General features: G+C 46.6%; 1 protein-coding gene across 1 annotated transcript; it reads right to left on the reverse strand.

Moving 5' to 3' along the window:
- Positions 1–207: 207 nt before the first annotated feature.
- Positions 208–11,542, reverse strand: AP5Z1 (adaptor related protein complex 5 subunit zeta 1; the record flags this gene model as incomplete). Its single annotated transcript, XM_082006815.1, has 17 exons — positions 208–478; positions 795–1,009; positions 1,189–1,321; positions 1,590–1,687; positions 2,094–2,205; positions 2,440–2,589; positions 3,433–3,575; positions 4,110–4,288; positions 4,558–4,720; positions 4,800–4,837; positions 5,224–5,364; positions 5,808–5,976; positions 6,462–6,574; positions 7,656–7,800; positions 9,975–10,161; positions 11,114–11,251; positions 11,502–11,542. 17 exons carry the CDS (start codon positions 11,540–11,542, stop codon positions 208–210), a joined length of 2,436 nt encoding a protein of 811 aa, XP_081862941.1.
- Positions 11,543–19,675: the final 8,133 nt, after the last annotated feature.

Below are 19,675 nucleotides of genomic sequence, written 5' to 3' on the forward strand. Positions count from 1 at the left end.
AGATAGAGAAGCAACAGGCGCTAGGAGACAGCAATACAAACAGCCTCAGACCAGAAGAACTGCCTCAGCTCTACTTATTCCTGTTTTCTGTTTCATTCACAATCACTTGTTCCTCATTTTCAGTTCAGGGCAGGGCCTCAGCATTGAGCGTCAGCAGTGTCTGATGAGTTACAATCTAGGTTGGAGCCTCTCAGAAACCTCATGCCCTCACCCTGGCATGAAACCAGGAGCTGGCTCTAGGAGACGGGTGACTATCCTCAGGGCAAAAGGGAGGGAGTCGTTCACCTCTCTCTGAAACCGTGTACTGTCCACGTCTACAGGCGGTGTGAACACAAACTGAGCCACACTTGGCATTTTCAGTAGGTTCATGAGCTCATTTGCCCGGATAAGGATCTCCTCAAGGTCCTCCTCGCAGTAAACAGAGGTGACAGCAGGGTTCTGCACAAATGTCCTCATCTTGGACAGGAACATGGACACTCTGCAGGAGAGAAGAACACGGACATCAGCTGTCAGGACCTCTGCACCCAGCAAGGTCACTACTTAAGCCTGCGTACTCCAAAAGACTGTTGTAGGTGAACACCAGATGTTTCCCACCACCTCCTCCTGAGGCACAGAGCGTTAGTCAGCCCATGAATCCCACTTCTCCAAACTGTGCTCCTCCACAGCTTACTTCCTCTGTCCTGTTTCAGTTTCAGGTTCCATCAGTAGCCAAGCTTGATTATTTAACACTGGCCAAAATCTGTGTTTGGACCCATCAGGTCTGCACGTTTCAGCCCTTTGCCGTCCCTCCTCACCTGGGGATCAAGTCCTGGCTGCGAGCTGCCAGCTTGGTCAAGGTGGCCATAAGGACACTGATGGCGCGGGGTGCGTAGCTGGGGGTGCTGGCCAGTGGTCGGAGCTGGGTGATTTCGAATAGCACGGCCTCCAGAGTCTCAAAGAACCGGTTGATCTGCTCCACAGTGCAGCGTTTATCGTAGGACACAGACATGTACTCTCCAATAGCCCAGACCTGGAGCAAAGGCAGATGTGCTCAGGGCAAGCAGAAGAAAAGGGGATCAAATAATTTTTAGGGAATGGCAAATCAGATTAACTAATGCTAGGACAGAGAAGAGGTGGAAAGGGAAGGTGACCAACAGATTGCACCGCAGTTGGTGCGACCTGTGGCAGAAGCAGGCAGGCCCTGCTTACCACATGGGTGAAGATAGCCTCCTTGTTCTGGATGTTGCTGACTGTTCCCGAGAACTCCAGAATCTCCTTGGACAGTTCCACGATGAGCGCAGGGTGCAGATTGCAAAGCATCACCAGCTGCGAGCTCAGCACCCTGGAGGAGAGAGATGGGCAGAGCTCAGATCACAGGCAAGGCAGTCACCAAACTGAGGAGGTGCTGGCAGCTGTGCCCCTGGCACAGTGGCTGTATACTCAGGATGTGTCTAGCAGGGCTGAAGGTGCAGTTCCCGTTTTGCACCCTCCAAAGATGCATCGCAGCAGGGACTGGGCCACAACTGAAAAGGTTCCTGGGCTGCCCTGGGATGCCAGGCTGCAGCCAGTGGAGGGCTCAGAGCTTGGCTGGGCCTCCGGTCCCATCTCACCTGTACACGTCGTCTTTAAATGCTGGGATCTCATAGAGGTGGTCACTCCTCTGCAGCAGCAGCACCACCAACTGGTTTATCAGCGGCTCATCTGCAAACTGAAAAACAGCCCTTGCTTCAGCAACACCAGTGACTTCCAGCAACGAAAACTCAAACTGACCAGCCAGATAAGACAGCTGGCACAGAAACAGCCTGATCGAGCAGCAGGGGAGCAGTGCATAAAGCAGGTATCAGGCACTCATCCTGCTCTCACCCACCTACTTTACAGCTGGCTGAGAGAACACTGTGAAGCCTGACACTGCACCACAGAGCTTTTCTACTTCTCCAGATGAAGCAGCCAGCTCAGTGCTAGTTCATGCCAGTATTAGACCATCCCACCCTCCCCTCATGCACCCCTCTGTTGAAGCTGCAGCGTCTTAACGCTTTTGCTTCTACGACTGCTCTTCACATAACAAGAGATCCCTGCAGCACAACTGGGAGCCAAACTCCCCCAAGAGGGCCTACCTCTGCCACCACACTGAAAAAGAGCTCCAGTAAGACAGGGACAGTCTCTGCACATTGCACGACCCTTGGGCTGCTGGCCAGGGATCCCAGCAGCTGCCGAAGTGGAATCAGCCTGTGGGCAACAGAAAAGTTACTGTTGAAGGCTTGTTCCCAGCTACTCTCCTGGCTGCCCTTCCCTACGCCCCACAAGGCCTTCGACTGCTTGGCAAAGCTAACACAGGGAAGACCAAATGCATCTCACCCCAGCTGAGAGCAACTACGCCTTTCCCAGCAATCCCAGTGCTGCCTCCCAGTGCTGGATGGCTGAACCAAACCCTTACGGCAGTCTCCTACAGCAGCCTCCTACCTCTCTGGGGCATCCTCAGGAGCAGATTTAGTGCGGAGAAGATACTGGAACAGGCTCTTGTAGAGGGGATGGCGAAAGGCTTCCAGACAGGTGGCCGGCTTCACAGCTGGGTCCCAGGCAGCCCTCTCAGAGGTAGGAAGCGCAGCTGACCTAGCAGAAGGCAGACACAGAACGTGCTGCATTATGAGAATGGGCCAGGGCAGAGCTGGAATCCTGACCAATGGAGCAACTCCCTTTCCACTGAAACAGGGACAGCAAGTTGGTCTAATCCAGGCCCTCAGGAAGCCAGAGAACAAGGATGACAGAAATTACGGGCTCAGACCCCTCTGGGCTCAGGCAATAGTTCCAGAATTGCTTCTGTATCACTCCTGGGAAAGAGGAAAATGGCGCTCTGTATCCCTGAGTCACCGAAGCCCACCAACATCTTGCCTCTAGGATGTCTCCCTTTTCTAAGCACCCCAGAAAGAGCTGCTAACGTCAGGGAAGGCAAGGAAGAGCAGAGGTACAGCAGTGAGAGCCAGTCCCCATCCTATTCCATCTTCCTGGAGACTCATAGTTCGTAATGACCTCAGGAAGGAACTTCTGTATGCCTCCAGGAGAACAAAGCCAGAAAAGAGGGGTAAGAGCAGGGAAGGAAGACCAGGTAGCCCACACCTCTGTGTTGAGGTGGTGGCTCATGGCAGACACTCCAGCATGTGGCAACAGTTTGGAGCTGGATATGGAGAGGGGAATGACAACAGCTCCCTCAGCCCCAAAAGACAGTCCAGTACTGAAGTGCAAGAGCTGGTCACCTTCTCTTCCCAAGCACAGCACATTACTAGGAAAACCAGGCTGACATCTGTGCAGCTTTGTGTTAACCTGACTGTAGTAGATGCCTCTTGCTCTGTGAGAGCTGCAGCCAGAGGGCAGCTGAGGCTGAGAGAAGTGTGTACTAGGCTATGGTCAATGTCAAGATGCTGATTAGCAAGTGAGAGGAAGGGAGGGTAGCATTACCTCAGCTGGATGTCCAGAGCTGCAGTTAAACAGGGCAGGTCAAGCAGCAAATGGAAGATCTCAACAGCTGTGCCTGCATCCAGCAGAAATGGGAGAAGGTCCACAAACTCAGAGATAAGGGGTGGGCTGTTCCATGCCAGGAACTGCAAGGAACAAGCACAAACTGCTGTACTACCCCTGCTACTCCACCCCATGCCCAGACGAGTCTCACACTGTGACCAAAAGGGACAGGGAAGGGGAAGTTGCTTCTGAAAAGCAAAACCAGAGGAGTCTGAGGGTTTGGTCAAAAGCTCAACACAGGCATCTGGCAGCTGGTTCAGTGGCTGGCAAGCTGCAACTTATTAAAGTTTTCCAGAAACAGCACTGGTTCAGTGGCTGGCAAGCTGCAACTTTATTAAAGTTTTCCAGAAACAAAGTGCTGTGTTTGCTGCACTTCCCAACCCTTCTACTAATGCAGACTCTCCTCTACCGGCAGTGCTAATCACACCCAGAACCCTCTTCCCTCTTCAAACACACCTGCTTTTATAACAGTCATCCTTCTTGCCTACGCTCTCCCTAGCACTGCCATGGAGAGACATGGACAGCTTTGGGGTGCACTGAAAGGTGAACAGAAGGTTCTGGGGCACAGAAAGGAAGGTGCAGCAGGCTCTCTCCTGTGCTGCTCCAGCAAGCTGTACCTTGAAGAGATTCGGGAAGCTCTGTCTGAATATGCTGGAGGTCTCAGTGAAGAACTGGCTGTTGTCTTTGCAGAACTGGACAAATTCAAAGGCCAGTGATGGGTTGTGGAAGAGCTGAGCCGGGATATCCATGAATAAGTGTTTGTAGATTGCATCAGAGTCCACAGCTGCCATTTTGCCTGGTAGGACACAGCACATTGCTGAACACAGCCCACCCAGCAGCCCTGCCAACATGGGCTCCAGGGGCTAAGCTAAATCTGGGCTATGTTTTCCTAAAGAACACAGGACAGCCCAGCTCCTGGGTGTCCTGGCGTGGGATCACCCAACCCAGAATACAGCCAACATGGAATTACCAACTCAGGCAGCCAGCAAACTGCCAGGACAAAAGGCTGTGCTGAGAGCATGCAAGACTAGACCATGGAGAGGGAGGTAAAGGCTGGTGACTTACCATGGTTCAGGAAAAACTGGGCAATGGGCAGCAGTGCCCTGGCATAAGTGGCATCCCCACTAATTCTGCCATGCAGAATTTTCAGGAAGGAGTCTGCGCGGTACACGTAGGAGGAGTCCTGTTTGCAGATGATGTCCATGATTGTCACTGCCTCAATGAGACACTGCAGGAGAGCAGAGAGTCAGACCAAAGTGAGGGAAACCACAACTCCCAGACCTTCAGCCCCACCTCTGTGAACTTACAGCTTTCTGCAGGTCTCCATCATCTTTCTTCAGGGGACCTGCCAGAGAAAGGAGTCCAAGTTAAACTTTGGGTCCAAACAAGAACATTAGGCTGCCAGTTTGTGCACTAACCCAGATTTCAGGACAGGTGGGAACACATACTGATCCTCATTCCAGGCTCCAGGCTAATGAGAATCAGGTTCCACAGCCCCCACTGCAAATCAAGGGCAGGAAGCAGAGCATGGCCATTGCCTCCAAATCCCTCCCAACACCCTGGGCTCAGGGCTGGTCAATGACTTGCACCAGAAGCTGCAACTAGTCCCATGACTAGAGGCTGACTGCAGACTCCAGGGAGTAAGATCCCAGCCCAGAGAGGCAGTGAACCAGAAACATTTTCAAGAACACTACCAAGAATGCTCCATGGAGGGTTCATGGCAAGACTTACGCCGGTTGCTCTGCTCAATAAGCCGCTGGCAGTACTCAAAGGCTTTCTCCCGCAGACGGTCCTTTGGGGGAAGCAGGCGACTCGATGTGGATGTAGCTGAGACCATGGACATAACAGACCTGTCCACTCCTGATCTGTCATCTGTAGAATAAAGGTTACCATGTATTGGCTCACGTCATGGGCAGTGTAACCCACACAGCTGCCCAGCAACAGAGAGGGAGCTGTCTGTTCCCAGGTGCACTGTGAAGAAAAGAAGTCTGGGGAAGAAGGAGTGTTACAAGAACACTAAGGAGATGCTGTCTCTCACCACCCAGGCCTTTTTTCTCAGGGACCCATGGGGTTTTGCCTGAAACCAGAGGACCCACTGAATGAGTAATGCCTCATGGAATGGTCAGTAAGGATCAGTCAGGATGTTTCTGTGATTTTCCTTCCCAAAGTTTCCCTGCTCCTAGTCCAAGAGTTCTGAACTCTTACCCATATTGCTGCCACTTGCTGGGTTGCTGGTGCAGCCATGTAATCACCTCAGAAAACATGCCTGTCTTGGGGGTGCAACCCACACAGGCCTGCAGCCCTTCACTTTGTACCTGAATTAGGGGTCTTCAACGTCTTGTCCCCGTAGCACAGCAGCCAATTTCGCAGCATGGAGAAGGCTTGCATGTTGAGCCACTGATCCTGTGTGTAGTACTGACCCATCGAAAGCACTGTGAAGAAGTCTGTGGCAATGGCACCATCCACCTCTGTGACAGGGCCAGGCTGGGAGAAAAGAAGCAGCAGGTCAGATTCCCAAGGAAAACGCCACTGAGCCCATGGAGACAAGTAGCCCTCGTTTATGTGCACTAGGGGGCCTGCAGGGAGGCAGCTACCCAGAGAGAGAAAAGCCAAATGTGTTGGATTCTTTTCCCCAGCTCAAACATCCCAAACGCTTCCCTTCCCTCTCACAGAAGCCTCATTTGAAATCAGCTTTTACTCTGAGGTATATGGTAACCAAAAGACTCTCCCCTCAAAACTACTTCACGGATCAAAGCTCTGCCTGTACAGCAGAATTCCTAAGTCTTGGAGCTATAAATCCCCTTACTTTGATTTCCTATGTGTCTTGACCACTTAGCCCACAGAAAGTGACAAAGAACAGCAGCCCTTCTAGGTTACCATTTCGCAAAAGAAGCTGATTCTGGGAACTGGAAACAGCAGCTCCCTGACTAGCAAATGCTGCTGTGAGATGACCACAACTCAGCACTCACCTGTCTGGTTCTGGGATTGGAAAAGAAGCCTCCAGAGTGTTGAGCAACTCCTTGCTGCATACTTGCATACCTCAGCCAGTCGGCCATCTTTTTACTGACTACATTGGTCTGCTCTGTACAAGGAAAGTCAAACGGTCACTGCTAGATCAGGCAGAGGAGCACCCTCTGCAACATACCCTTGCTACCCCTCAGTTGTTGTGCTTTTCCTCCAGCCCAGATTGCTGTTTCTCCGATCCAGCAATCGGTAAAGAAATTGGTACCCCAAGGTGGATGCCCTATACTCCTCCTCATACTACTTCAGAGTCCGGGATCGCACACACTTATTTCAGAGCTGAGTCCTTTTCTCACTCCTAGCCACTGGGTCAATCTCATTATTGCTTTGCCTGTTTACCCACACAAAAAGTCAGGGAGTGAGTGTTGGAACCAAGGACTTCTGGTACCAGATCAGTCAAGAGGTACTTGTTCCTTTGTTTCCGTCCACAGGTGCTATTAGGAGGAAGGTGCAAAAATACTCTCAAAATTTATTCAGGCAGTGACTGGCTTCAGCTCTGCAGACAAAAGCATAAATCCCTCACAGACAACATGCAGAAGCTAAGGCAGGTAACCCTGTCTGCTCAGCCAGCCCATATACCCTAGCCCAGCGTCCTCCCCAGAGCTTCTCCTGCATACTGCATGACATACACAAACCTTGCAGGAAACTCCCAGAAACAGACTCTTGCTCACAACAAAACTCCTCACAATTTTAAGCCTGGAATGCTCTCCTATGGTTTACTCACCAGGGCATATTGCTCACCACTACCGATACAGTCCTGCCTCTTATGAAGAGTACCACTAGCTGTTTTTGCCTGAACAGATACACAGGCATATCTCTGTTTCTGTCTCTCACTTTGCTTGATGCTCTTCAGGGTAGCTACAATTTCACACCCCTACTGCACCTGGAGACCTTAGCTAGGGTACATGTTACTGTGATACAAATCTATACAGAACAGAGACTCTGGCCCCCAGAAGGGGCCAAAGCAGATGAAGGCCCAGCTCCATTTTTGAGTGGTGGACTATATCTTACCCAATAATTTCCCCTTGTGGCAGAGATGTCACTTTTAACAGCAGTTTTCCTAGCCAAAGCCTTCAGAGAGCCTTCTGGTCACTATACAGATCACAGCCAGATGGCAATCTCGGGCCTTCCTGTACATTTACCTTCAGTTAGAGATTCTGGTGAAAGACTGATGACATTTGACAGGACAGGAAGAAGGTACCGAGCACTCTGACCCTCAGGCAGTCTTCTTTCGAGGACTTTTACAATACGCTGCCCCACAGCAGAGACTTCAGCCTTCTTATTTCCCTTAAAAATAAAGCAGAGGTAAAGATAGGCAGATAATCTTCTACTAGTGCTAGAGACCAATACCATTCAAACTCTTCCATCAGGCATCAATACCAATGCGAAACATAAAAAGAACTCACAGCACAGGCTGTTTTAACACATTTTACAGAGATCTTCTGCAATGTGAATTCACAGATCCCAGGAGGGGAGAGTACTTTGATGGAACAACAGGTTTGTGGACAACTATCACCTGAAGTAGAAATTAACAACTGCAGCAGATGTCTTCAAACTAAACACTATGATCCATGAATTCTAGAGCAAAGAGTACTAGCACTAACTACTCCCCATCTGGTCAGTTTGCTAGCTCAATTGTTAAATTAGAAATTTATGAATAGAAAATGGATGTTTGTAATATATTCTAGGACTCTCTGGTTAGTCCATATCCTCACAATGTGGAAAATAAAGCAGCATCCTCTTTTGAAGGCTGTTACAGCTGTGGCTTTGATAATGTCAAACCTTTCTGCCTAAGACAAGTTTGTTAAAGATGACAGGTGGACCCAGACTTTTGACAGGTTTTCCTTCTCCATGAACGTCATCATGCCACAAAAAGTAAACCTTCTCTGCTGCTCAGAGTCTTGGGCAGTTAGCTGCTGAAGGCAGTAAACAAACAAACACTAATTTCTGACACTCCTCATCTAATAGTCAGATCTGTACCAGATCACTCGAAGCAATTAGGAAATTACAGAAGAGGTTCCAGTGATGAATTTCATGGGGGGGCTACTTTCTGTGCTTCTCTAGTGAATAGATGAGGATAAATTGACCAAAACAATATACAGACAAAGAAGTTTAAGATTTGGGGATCTGTTCAGTGAAGGAAAATGGAAGAGACAACGCCTCTCCTCCTGCAGACACATTGCTGCAGCCCACTGCAAATGATGGGTCTGCTTGTGTGTCTTGCTGACACATCTCTCGTTGCTCAGAGGAAAATCTGACTGAACGCAAATCAATGGCAGGTTTCCAGCTCCTAATGCAACACCAGAAGCCATGATTTCTGGAAAGCCAAAAGCTTTACAAAAAGCACATTGGCTTTGCAGAGCCAAGGGGAGCAGGGGAGCAAAGAGAAGGAGGATGATTTCCACACAAAACAGTGACTAATGAAAATATGCAGATGTTTTTAAAGGCTCTGCTGAACTGTGGCTGCTTTCATGAGCAAAGCTGCTGCTCATTGCACCCCATCTTAGAAAAGTGATACTGAAATGGCTAAAATATAGTAAGTTTTAATAACATCAGAAATTGATGAAAACCTCTTCATGGTTTTAGTTGTAATTGAACAAAAATTAACACACAGGGTATGCTTTTACATTGTAGAACTGCAAGACAGTCTCAAAGTTGGATATGGGAGAGAGGTGCTTTGTAAGGCAGCACATAAGTAATCCGTCACTGTTTTCTGTTCCTATGTTTTCATTTCCTCTAGTTAAGTAAGACTCAGAGGAGTAATCAGAAACGTAGGAGGCATTTCTAAGCACACAGTGAGACTCAGAATGAGAAGTTTCAGAAGGGTTCAGAAAAATATTTTATCTTTAATAGGCACAATAATACTAAAAGAAGAAGTAGAAGAAGAAAATAAAAAGTTTCCAGCTTATTCCCCAGAGGACAGTCAATGCAGGCAGCACTCAAAACAGGAAGGGTTTTTTTCACGTTTTTTTCTTCATGGAGAACCTAGATCTTTGAAACACCATCCACATTTATAGCCCTACATGTTTTATAGGTTCTATGTATTTTTTTAATATTTGAACATGAAAGCCAGTACCATAAAGAGTAGCAGTAATAAATTCACTCTCAAATCTTTTGCTCTATGGGTTCAAGCAGCCCTGACCTGAAGTTTATTACAGCACCTAGCACCAAAATGTTGCTTTCTGCTGCCACTTAGTCACAAGTCTACTTGAGGCACTCAGTCTGTACACAGCACAATGTTAAGCAGTCTTTGTTATCAAATACTAAACACAAAAAAGTTACCATTTTTTCCTATGCAAAGCAGAATAATTAAGTTCCTTAGACAAACATAGAAATGCTTCTGTTTTTTTCCTAAATACTTTCAATTGATTTTCACTCTCCTTGAGCTCAGCAAACAGGGAACAATAAGAAAGCAAATCCATATTGACAAAGGAAGATTTCTGACTTGACAGGTCATTTACCTGAGCCAAAAGGACAGAGGATACCAGGCTCAAGAGCTTTGTATCTTGAATCTCATTACAGGAGAGGATCAGATCATTGCAAGGTGACATCTCTCTCAGGATGGCAGCACATAATACCTGAATCTGCTCAGGGCACTTCGATGAACACAGCACTGTCTGCAAGAGTTCCACAAACTTGCCATCTAGCCTGCAAGAGTCACAGTAAAGCATCACTGCAAGGCAGGAAAAGATTCAGAGATTTATTCCCTGCATATTCTTGGTCTTGTATCAGAAATAGTGTGGCCAGCTGGACTAGGGAAGTGACTATCCCCCTGTACTCAGCACTGGTGAGGCCGCACCTCAAATCCTGTGTTCAGTTTTGGGCCCCTCACTACAAGAAGGATGTTGAGGTGTTGGAGCGTGTCCAGAGAAGGGCAACGAAGCTGGTGAGGGGTCTGGAGCACAAGTCTTATGAGGAGCGGCTGAGGGAACTGGGGTTGTTTAGCTTGGAGAAAAGGAAGCTCAGGGCGGACCTTATTGCTCTCTATAGCTACCTGAACGGCGGTTGTAGTGAGGTGCGTGTCAATCTCCTCTCCCAAGTAACAAGCAATGGGACATGAGTAAATAGCTTCAAGTTGCGCCAGGGGAGGTTTAGATTGGATATTAGGAAAAATCTCTTCACCAAAAGGGTTGTCAAGCACTGGAACAGGCTGCTCAGGGAAGTGGTTGAGTCACCATTCCTACAGGTATTTAAAAGATGCGTAAATGTGGCACTTGGGACATGGCTTAGTGGTGGAATTGGCAGTGCCCTAAACGGTTCTATGACTGGCATGATCTGTCTTCACAGTGACCCTGACTAGTGCCAGCTTATGGTCTCCGTTTCTGAATGTTGTTTCTTAGCGCAGCTTGAAAGAGTGCTGGGTGACACAAACGCGTGTTACCCTCGCTGCAAAAGGAGGTAGGCACCTTCTGCTTAGCAATGGCAAAAAAAAAAAAAAGGCAAAGAGTGGCTTTACATTTATATCGAGTTCAGAGTTTTCAAAACAGGGCGTTTTTTTAAGCACTAAGACCCGCCCCGGCCCCCCGCTCCCCCCCCTTTTTTTTTTCCCGTGAAAAGAACGCTTTTGTTGCAGACATCAGAGACACACAAGGCCACTCACTTGCGGGGGTACTTGGTGGCGGCCACGGCGAGGTGCAGCCGCTGGAGACAGTCCGCGGCCTCGGGACTCAGCTCCGGGCCCTGCAGGAGGGCGGCGACGCGGGAGGCGAATCTCCGCAGCTCCTCCTCCTGGATCTCTCTGGCGGGGGGCAGCGGGCGTCGGGACCCCCCCCGGCACCCACTGCCCCTTCCTCCCTCTTCACCCCGGCGAGGCAGCGCCGAGGCCCGGCTCCCCCCCTAGCCCGGCCCGACCCCTGACATGCCCAGGCCCGGTACTTCCGACAGGACCCCGGCCCGCCCCAAGGGAGCCCTGCCGCCCTCCCCCGGTACCTCAGCACCCACACCCCCGGATGGCAGCTCTCCTCCCGCTGCCCCAGCCCTCCCGGTACCTCGCCTGCTTGAGGAAGCTCTCGGCCGCCGCCGTGAACATGCCGGATGCTCTGTCGCTCTGCCCGCCTTGGTGCGCGTCAAAACGGTCCCCCACAGGAGGGCGGTCCGTTCGGGCCGGCTCCGGTGGGACGCGACTGCTGTTTGCATGAAGGTTCCGGCTGCCAGGGAAGTTCCGGTGGGGCTGGGCAGGGCTGGTCCTAGCCCTGGGGAAACCGGACCGGATCCTGCCCGCAGAGAGGAGTGGAGAAGGGGTAAAACGACAAAATCCTCTCTACTGATCATCCATTATTTTGAGATTATATTGCTATTATTCTCCACCTCCAGACCATGCTCAGGAGCCCGAGGTGAAGCGTGGCTCCAAGGCCAGCCCACCGGGCACACAGGAGAGCCCCTCTCCAGACTCAAACCGACGGGAACCATCACTGCATGGCAGACTCGGGGTTGTTAAGAGCGTGAGAGTAGAAAGTGCTATTAGCCTTTCCTGGGACCTGTTCAAAACCAATGCTTTCCAAAAAAAGGGAAGAGGTGTTAAAAATACCTGCTCAGCCGGTGGTCTTCAGAGCTTCCAAAAGGTATTAGTATTTCCCCATTAGAAACACCTCTCCTCCTGACTGCTAATAAGACCAAAGCTCTTACTGCCACGCTGGGCATCACCCTGCCGTGAGGAGAGGACACCTCGGAAGCGCTCTTGGCCCTTTGGTAACTTCTCTGCCCTACGCACTCCTGGCATTCAATGTCATTAACAGCATGCCTTGGCGATTAGCCAGCAGAGCATCAGCTCCCCTTCACCCTGCAAAGCTGCAGCAGCATTCGCCACCCCAGCTATTAACAGTCAGAGCTACTGCGGGCAGCAGGCGAGGCACAGAGCAGGGGCAAGCACGAGCATTCAGGATTTTCCCCATGCATCTTCTCTGGCTGCGGCAGAAAACATGACAGAGATGGTATGACAATTTTAAAAGATGCCCCCCCCAAACTGGGGCTACACTGTGTACAATTTTTTTAAACATCACGTCCACTGGGGTCTTAAAAAATATTCCTATTCAATGTGGAGTTCAGAATAGCTTTGTTTAGTCAAAACTAAACCCTGAACTTAAAGTGTAGCTCTATTAGGAGTACAAGGGAGGAAAAAACCTAACTGTAAGGTAGGGGGATAAAGAACAATTTTGTGACCTCATATGCTTAAGTGCAACAATTATTATAAATTACAGGGAAACACATGGAAATAGTTTATATTTCAAAATAACAATATTTCAATTCATGAAAAAAACCGAAAGCTAGAGCTAGAGGCAGAGTTTATAATCGCCAGGGGAAGCATTACAGATCTCAAACACACACGCATACATATGTTCACTCTGCTGCGAGTTAACAGCTTCCCAAATAACTGACACAGAATCAAAAGTAGGATTTCTGCAAACTCTAACACAGTGCAAGGTGTCCAGCCATATACTTCTCTCCTACAGCATTTAATGAAAACAATACAAGGAAAAAAAAAACCCGCTAAAACACTCTGCCCCCTCACACTGTGAGAAGGTATAGACTGTCCCACACAAACTGCTGCAGGAATTTTAACCCCCCTACAATACTACACTGGAAGGATGCAAGTCTGTCACTCAAAAGCAGCAAGCAATTTCAGGGCATTTTCTCTTTCATATATAATTTTATTTCTGGTTATAGAAACAAATGCTAAGAGGAGAAGGAACATTCCCCAACCATATACATCAAGTTAAGGTAACAGAACAGAACAGTTAAAATAAATGAAAAAAAAAAAGTAGAAGTTTAAAACTTTGTTATAGCTTTAAAATATTAATGTTCTTGATACATTAGAAATCACATTCTGATCTCAAATTACTTAAAAAAAGTATGGCTCCATATTAAAAAAAACAAAACCACTGTATCCCATTTGATGTGGAAATGCAGGTCCTGCTCCTCGGATGCTCAGACCTGCCGTCTCCTCTGGTGAGCAGCAGCCTCCTCAGCACGACCAGGACACGTGGGAGCCACGGTCTGCCTGTGCAGTTAAGCATCTCACAGGAGCAATGCTGCAACATGGCCAGATAAAGATGATGAACTTCACATCCATTGCCCCAGATGGAGCTTTCCCCCTTGGGATACACACCTGCTTCTTAAAAAGCACTGATAAGGAGAAAAAGTCACAAAAAATACTTTTGATATCAGCTGTAAAAAAAAAACCACCACAAACCCCAAAACATCTGGCTGGAGGTGACTTGTACAGGCAACACCAGGAGCTAAAATGCAAGCATAGCTTTAGTTCCCCCATCCGTTCCCATCTTTAAATTAAGTGCCAAGTCTGGGTGAAAGGGGTAAGGGCTCCCCCAGATCTCTGTAGCAAAACACTTCTGTCAAGCCATTGAGGTATTTCAGATCCTTGTCTCTCTGCAGCCATCCCCTAAGGATTCAGTGGGAATGCATATCTGTAGAACAAGAGGAGATTCAGATGTTTTGGAATTTTTTTTTTTTTAAGCAAATATTCAGTTGGATCTGAATTTCTAGCTTTGCTATCCATTGCTCACATACATCTTTTGATTTATCCCTAAACAGCTTTTAACAGTCCTTTGGATAGCTACAGATTCTTAAATGCTCTTTTTGGGTATGCAGACGTTGGCTGGCAGGCTGGACAAGGCCTGTCTCATTGTAGTATGAACAGCATGTCCAGAAACCAAGACAATATAGAGTCTTGTAAGATTTTAAAAATTCAATTTTCTGTATCTATATATTTGAATGAGGATTTTTTATTTCTTTTTTTTTTTTTTTAAAACAGTCTCTGTTTTCTTTTCCATTACTGCAAAAAGATCTCACAAACACCACTCTGGTTCCTTTTACTTCAAGCCCATTTGGGGGGGGGGGGGGGGGGAGCGGGGAAGAGATAAAGCGAGTTTAGGTTTACAGCAATTAATTTGCTACAGAGCCAACTTGCCTACTTAGCAGCCTTGTCCACCTCCGAAGAGTGGCATATAGATCAGCAGAACATCAGGATGTTCTGCACCAGACTTTTAGCAGCAAGGTAGTGAAACACAAGGAAATATCACTTTTTTCTGCTCCATTTAAATCTCATTTTTCTTCAGCAAACAGACATTTCTCCTCAACATTGCCCTTAGCTTTAAGGAAGGCTCCATTTCAGATTGCTTTAAGTGGAACTGAGGTGGGGTAGAAGCAGGACTGAAAGGTCTAGATCATGGCCAAGGTGCCAGGTCGGGGATACTGGGGGCAATTGCTTAACTTGGCAGCAGACAAAGCAGTAACCAGCTACTAGGGGAACTCTGTTTTTCACAAGGGCTGTTTTCTGCTGAGGAGGAAAGCTGTTTCCTTCCACTATTCCTGTTCTGGTCACTCTTCTTACCACCAATCCTGTCCTCCCTTAAGTGTCAAAGCCCAACGACCAGACAGTAAGCAGAAATCGTGGTGAAGCATTCACTCAGGTCCTTGCAGAGAAAGGAATTTCAGCAATTAGGATTAGGAAGTCAACTATCACCTGCTTTTAAGATTAATTATCAGGAGGTCCAGAGGCATCAAAACAGATGCTTCTGTGCAACAACAAAACTTCTGTGAATTTAGTGATCCTTGTGGAGTTAAACCACAGACTGAAATTCAGCCAGTTAGGTAAAATTTACTCCCTGTGAATGGGAACATTAGAAAAAACACTTTGGCATTTGTTTTTAAGGGGATACACGTAACTCAAGCCCCATGAAGAGACAGAAGCATCATAAAAAGGAGAATAATCTCACCACAGAGGAAAAGAAACTATTTCTTAGTGCCCTGGTGTTAGCTTAGCCACCTGACAGACAGGACAACCTTACACCATCCTCATGGACCCTCCATTAATTTCCTCTGTTGGAAATTAGGTCCCATTACTTACAGAGCAGAATTTGTAAAGAGCTCCCTGATACTGCATCTAGAGATAATTTGAGGCGATAAAGGATTCCAGCTTTGAGTAGTGCCATTTGGGGGACTTTCTTGCCAGAAAAGCAGCGCGGACTGGGGTTGCTGAAGCGTGACAGAGCCAGAAACAGGGCTTCTACACAAGCAAGATGCAAGTACCAAGTTGTCTCTTCTGCTCTGCGAGAGGAATGAAAGCAATCACTGAAGTGAAGCTGCTTCCACCGGCTGCCCACATTTATTACAAAAATAGGTACATCGTTCTTTTAGAATCAGTGCCTGGTGTGGGAATTTACCAACATATTGTAAAAAAGTCTGTGTAAAGTACCATTTAAGAGAAATAGTCATGGACCATTTATATATCTATATTTACACACACACTCTCACACACACATTAATAAATATACATTTTATGTTTACACAGATCTAATTTAATATTCTCTGAAAAAAATATTTAAAGGGTTTCTTCCTTAGCTGCCACCCATGAATTGTCAATGGTTTCTTATACCTTGAGAGCGAAGGGGTAGACTTGGCACAACTACCCTCAGGCTCTGAAACAAAGTGACACGTAAGGAGAGGACCAGCCATACATTCTAAAGAGTTTTAATTCAGTGTTGGTAAATTGAAAAGGTATCAAAAGAATTTTCTGAACATATAAATACAAAGGTTAAAAGTTGATTAAAAATTTGGAAGTTAAATATAGTGCTCCAAGAAAACTGAGTATTTTTCAAAATGTCTTGCTCAGGCTAAAGTAAAATGCTCATTGCTGTATTACCGCCCCGTGAAAGACAACCTAACAGAGAAAGCCCACCATCACAGCTAGGTCTTTTCCACTGCTGATTATTATATATACATATATCCACACCCATGTGCACAAACACGTGTGCTGTCCTGCAAATAACCCACTTAGAAATGCTGATCTAACTAATCACAGCCAAAGAGCCGATGGGCAGCCACAGAGAGAGGCACTGCAGCACCAAGTCACAGCTGTTTTGATCAGGTTCAGATCAAAGTGCAAGAAAGCATCACTTCCCACCCTCATCAGTTCCAGCAATCCAGATGACCTTGTAGTGTAACTGTTTTCTGCAGCGCAGCTGGCTCCATTGTAAGCTACACTTTACAACAGTAGTGTATGCTATAGTAGTAGCAGCTTTGGCATAGATTTTCACCCAGAAGGAAACAAAAAGTTACATGACTGAACAATCTGTTGTATAACTGCAATCTAACACACAGATTCTCACCAGATGCAGACCTTCCAGCAATGGCATTAAATTAGGGGTTGGATTAAAGGGCTCTGAAGTTGACAGAAATGATTACAAATAGAGGGGAAAAACTGTGATGGGGAACAGAAACAGGAGCTGCCCAAGAGACTGACTGGCAAGGGAAGACTGATCCTTTGCTGCAGGATGGCATTTACAAACTCAAAAGCTCAGTGTGCAGCAAGGACAAAATTATGAAGCTGGTCATGTTCCTTTAGAGGTTCATTCTTAATGCCCTAGTCCAACTTATTAGCAGCAGGACCAAAAAACTTGAAATATTTTGCATCAGGGTAGAAACTCAAGTCAAGTTCCACACTGGATTGAAACTCATTTGATAACGTAAAACACAGATATTTTTTAAAAGTGATCAGGATCCTTCAGTGCAGCCTCTTGTTCAAAAAGCTCCAAAGCCCAAGCTGGCACTCTTCCTTGGAAGAGAGAGACAAGATGGTCGCATATGCATGAATGCAAATCCAGAGTATTTCCAGTTCACTTTGTGAGTCTTGTTTCTTACACTTGTCTTGGAGCAAGAGACCAAACAGGTACTGGGCTGGACTTGCAAAAGTGTAGCTGGCAGGCCAGGGAAAGTCATGATTCTTCCACTCCATCCAGCATTTGTCAGATCACATCCGTATTACGGTGGCCGGTTTTGGGCTCCCCAGTACAAGACAGACAGGGATCTTCTGCAGCAATTGCACCTGATGCCCTGGGGGCTTGAGAACGTGATGTACAAGAAGAGACAGAGACAACCAGGTTGGTTCAGCCTTAAGAAAAGGAAGCAAATAGGGAAAATCTTACTGGTGTCTTCAACTACCCATTTAGAACATGCAGAGAAGGCAGAGCTAGGCTCTTCTCAGAGGTGTGATGTGATAGGACAAGAGGCAACAACACATGCAGCTGCAGGGGAAATTCTTCTTAGCTAGCCGAGAAGAAGTTTTCACCTCATGGGTGGTCAGAGTGGAACAGGGACCAGAGTCATGGAACCTCTGTGGTTCAGCTGGACAAGGTCACAGTGATGTGATCTGGCTGGACCTGCTCTCAGTGGGAGGTTATAGCACTGACCTCCAAAGGTTTCTTCCAACCCAAGTTATTCTGTATCTCTACACAGCTACAACCAGCCAATGCCAGAGACAACAAATAGAGATTTGATCTTCCCTAATACTGCAGTTTTCTGTGATCTACATTTATCACAGTGATAAACTAGAAGTTAAGTCATAGCTTAAACCTCAGAAACAATGATGGAACAACCAACTGGTTGGAACTTAATCCTTACATGCAATAAGCTTGAAGAAACAGCTTTTGAAAGGTACAGAACAATTGCTAGATTAAATCTGTGTCATCCAAGATCCCCAAACCTAGGTATGGCAGGGAAACATTTCTTCTTTCATCCTACATTTTGACATTCATTTGCACGCTATCACAGAGTGATACCAAATATCTCAGTGGGAAACCCCCTTGCTAACATAGATGAAAAGCTCTAACATCAATTTAGCATCCCCAGTGGTCACCGAAAAGCGTTCCACACAACACTGTATGAAAAGCTCAGGTCAGACCCTCTCACTTGCTTAGATGTAGGTCCCTAGCCTTCTGTGCTTCAAGTTTTATTTCCCTATTGAAAAAGGGGAAAAAGTGTGTAAGTTAACTCTGAATGACAGTTCTAAGTCTGTACACATTTCTGATGTCCCAAACATGCAAACCCAAGTTTAGTTTACTCCCCCCAAAACCTGGAGCCAGACCATGACATTGATTGCAGAAGCACTGTAAAGGCTTCAGCTGTTAGTTAACTATTTCTTTCCTCTTACAAAGCTTTAACATGTCTGTGAAAACACACACTTGAACAAGCTATGCCCAACAGTGACATATCTAAAACGGCATGAAAATTAAATACCGGGTGACCAACTTGACCTTTCTCAATTTGCTCTGGAGCTCCATGTATCCCACAGGTGTTTTCATCCTTGAGTCCTTGGGCAGAGCTTAATGCGAGGTGCTGCTCCCATCAGTGGATAAAAATGACTGGACATGCTACAGGGGACAGCATTAATGGTATGGAGGAGGTGAGAATATGGGAAGAAAAAGGAGTTGAAAAGAATATATGAGCTAATCATGAACTTCAATTCTGTGCTCAGCATTGTGTTGCATTATCACTAAATCAGATTAAATTGATCTCCCTGTAAAAAGCTTCCTGTATCACAAGAGCCAAGGTCAAGACAAAGCAATAACTAAGGAATTCTAGTGGAATAAAACCAAGAATCACTGCATTCAGCTTTTGCAAACTGAGGCAACAAAAGTTGCTATAAACTGACCACATTCAAAGTAAAATTAGTGTTTGTCATTGACTAAGAAACAAAAATCAATAGGGAGTGGTGAAAAGTGAATTCACACATTTGAAGTTTTTGCAAGTCTAAGTTATAATAGGTTAAATATTCAACATGCCTCGACCTTCGTTATACACACAGCAGAAGATGCAGTGAAGCCTCCTACTCCTCTTTCCCTCAAACCTCCTTCAGTTAATATAATTGAGGACATGAGATGCAACTTTTTAGACAATAAAAACAAGTTAGACAATCAATTTAAAACAATCCAAGTACTGCATATAACCATTAAGGTAACATTTTCTTTCTAGCTGAAGACCTAATTCTACCATCACATTAATTTTCATTCCTCTGCAGTGCTCAAAACTGAAAGCCTGGGGTATCGGGACTGTTATGTAAAAAGTATGGTTCTGTCTTCCAGACTGCGCAGTGTGTTGAAAGTATGAATCTGGAGGCCTTAAACAAGATGTCCCCAACTCATGTGTTCCAGATGAGGACCACATTTTTCCACAGCTCTCAACAGGATTTAGTAAGAACTGTTATTTTACTTAGTATCAGGCAATGATATAGGCAACATATAAGCAAACCTACAAAAACCCAAATCTTTCAAGTGACATGGCTGCTTTCTACAGTAGCAGGGGATGCAGCAGACTGATAAAGCAAAAATCCCATGACAGGATGAACTGACAAGTTCCAGGCACCTCAAGG

Source organism: Phaethon aethereus, assembly GCF_964289735.1.
Source record: "Phaethon aethereus genome assembly, chromosome: 15".
Classification (NCBI taxonomy): domain Eukaryota; kingdom Metazoa; phylum Chordata; class Aves; order Phaethontiformes; family Phaethontidae; genus Phaethon; species Phaethon aethereus.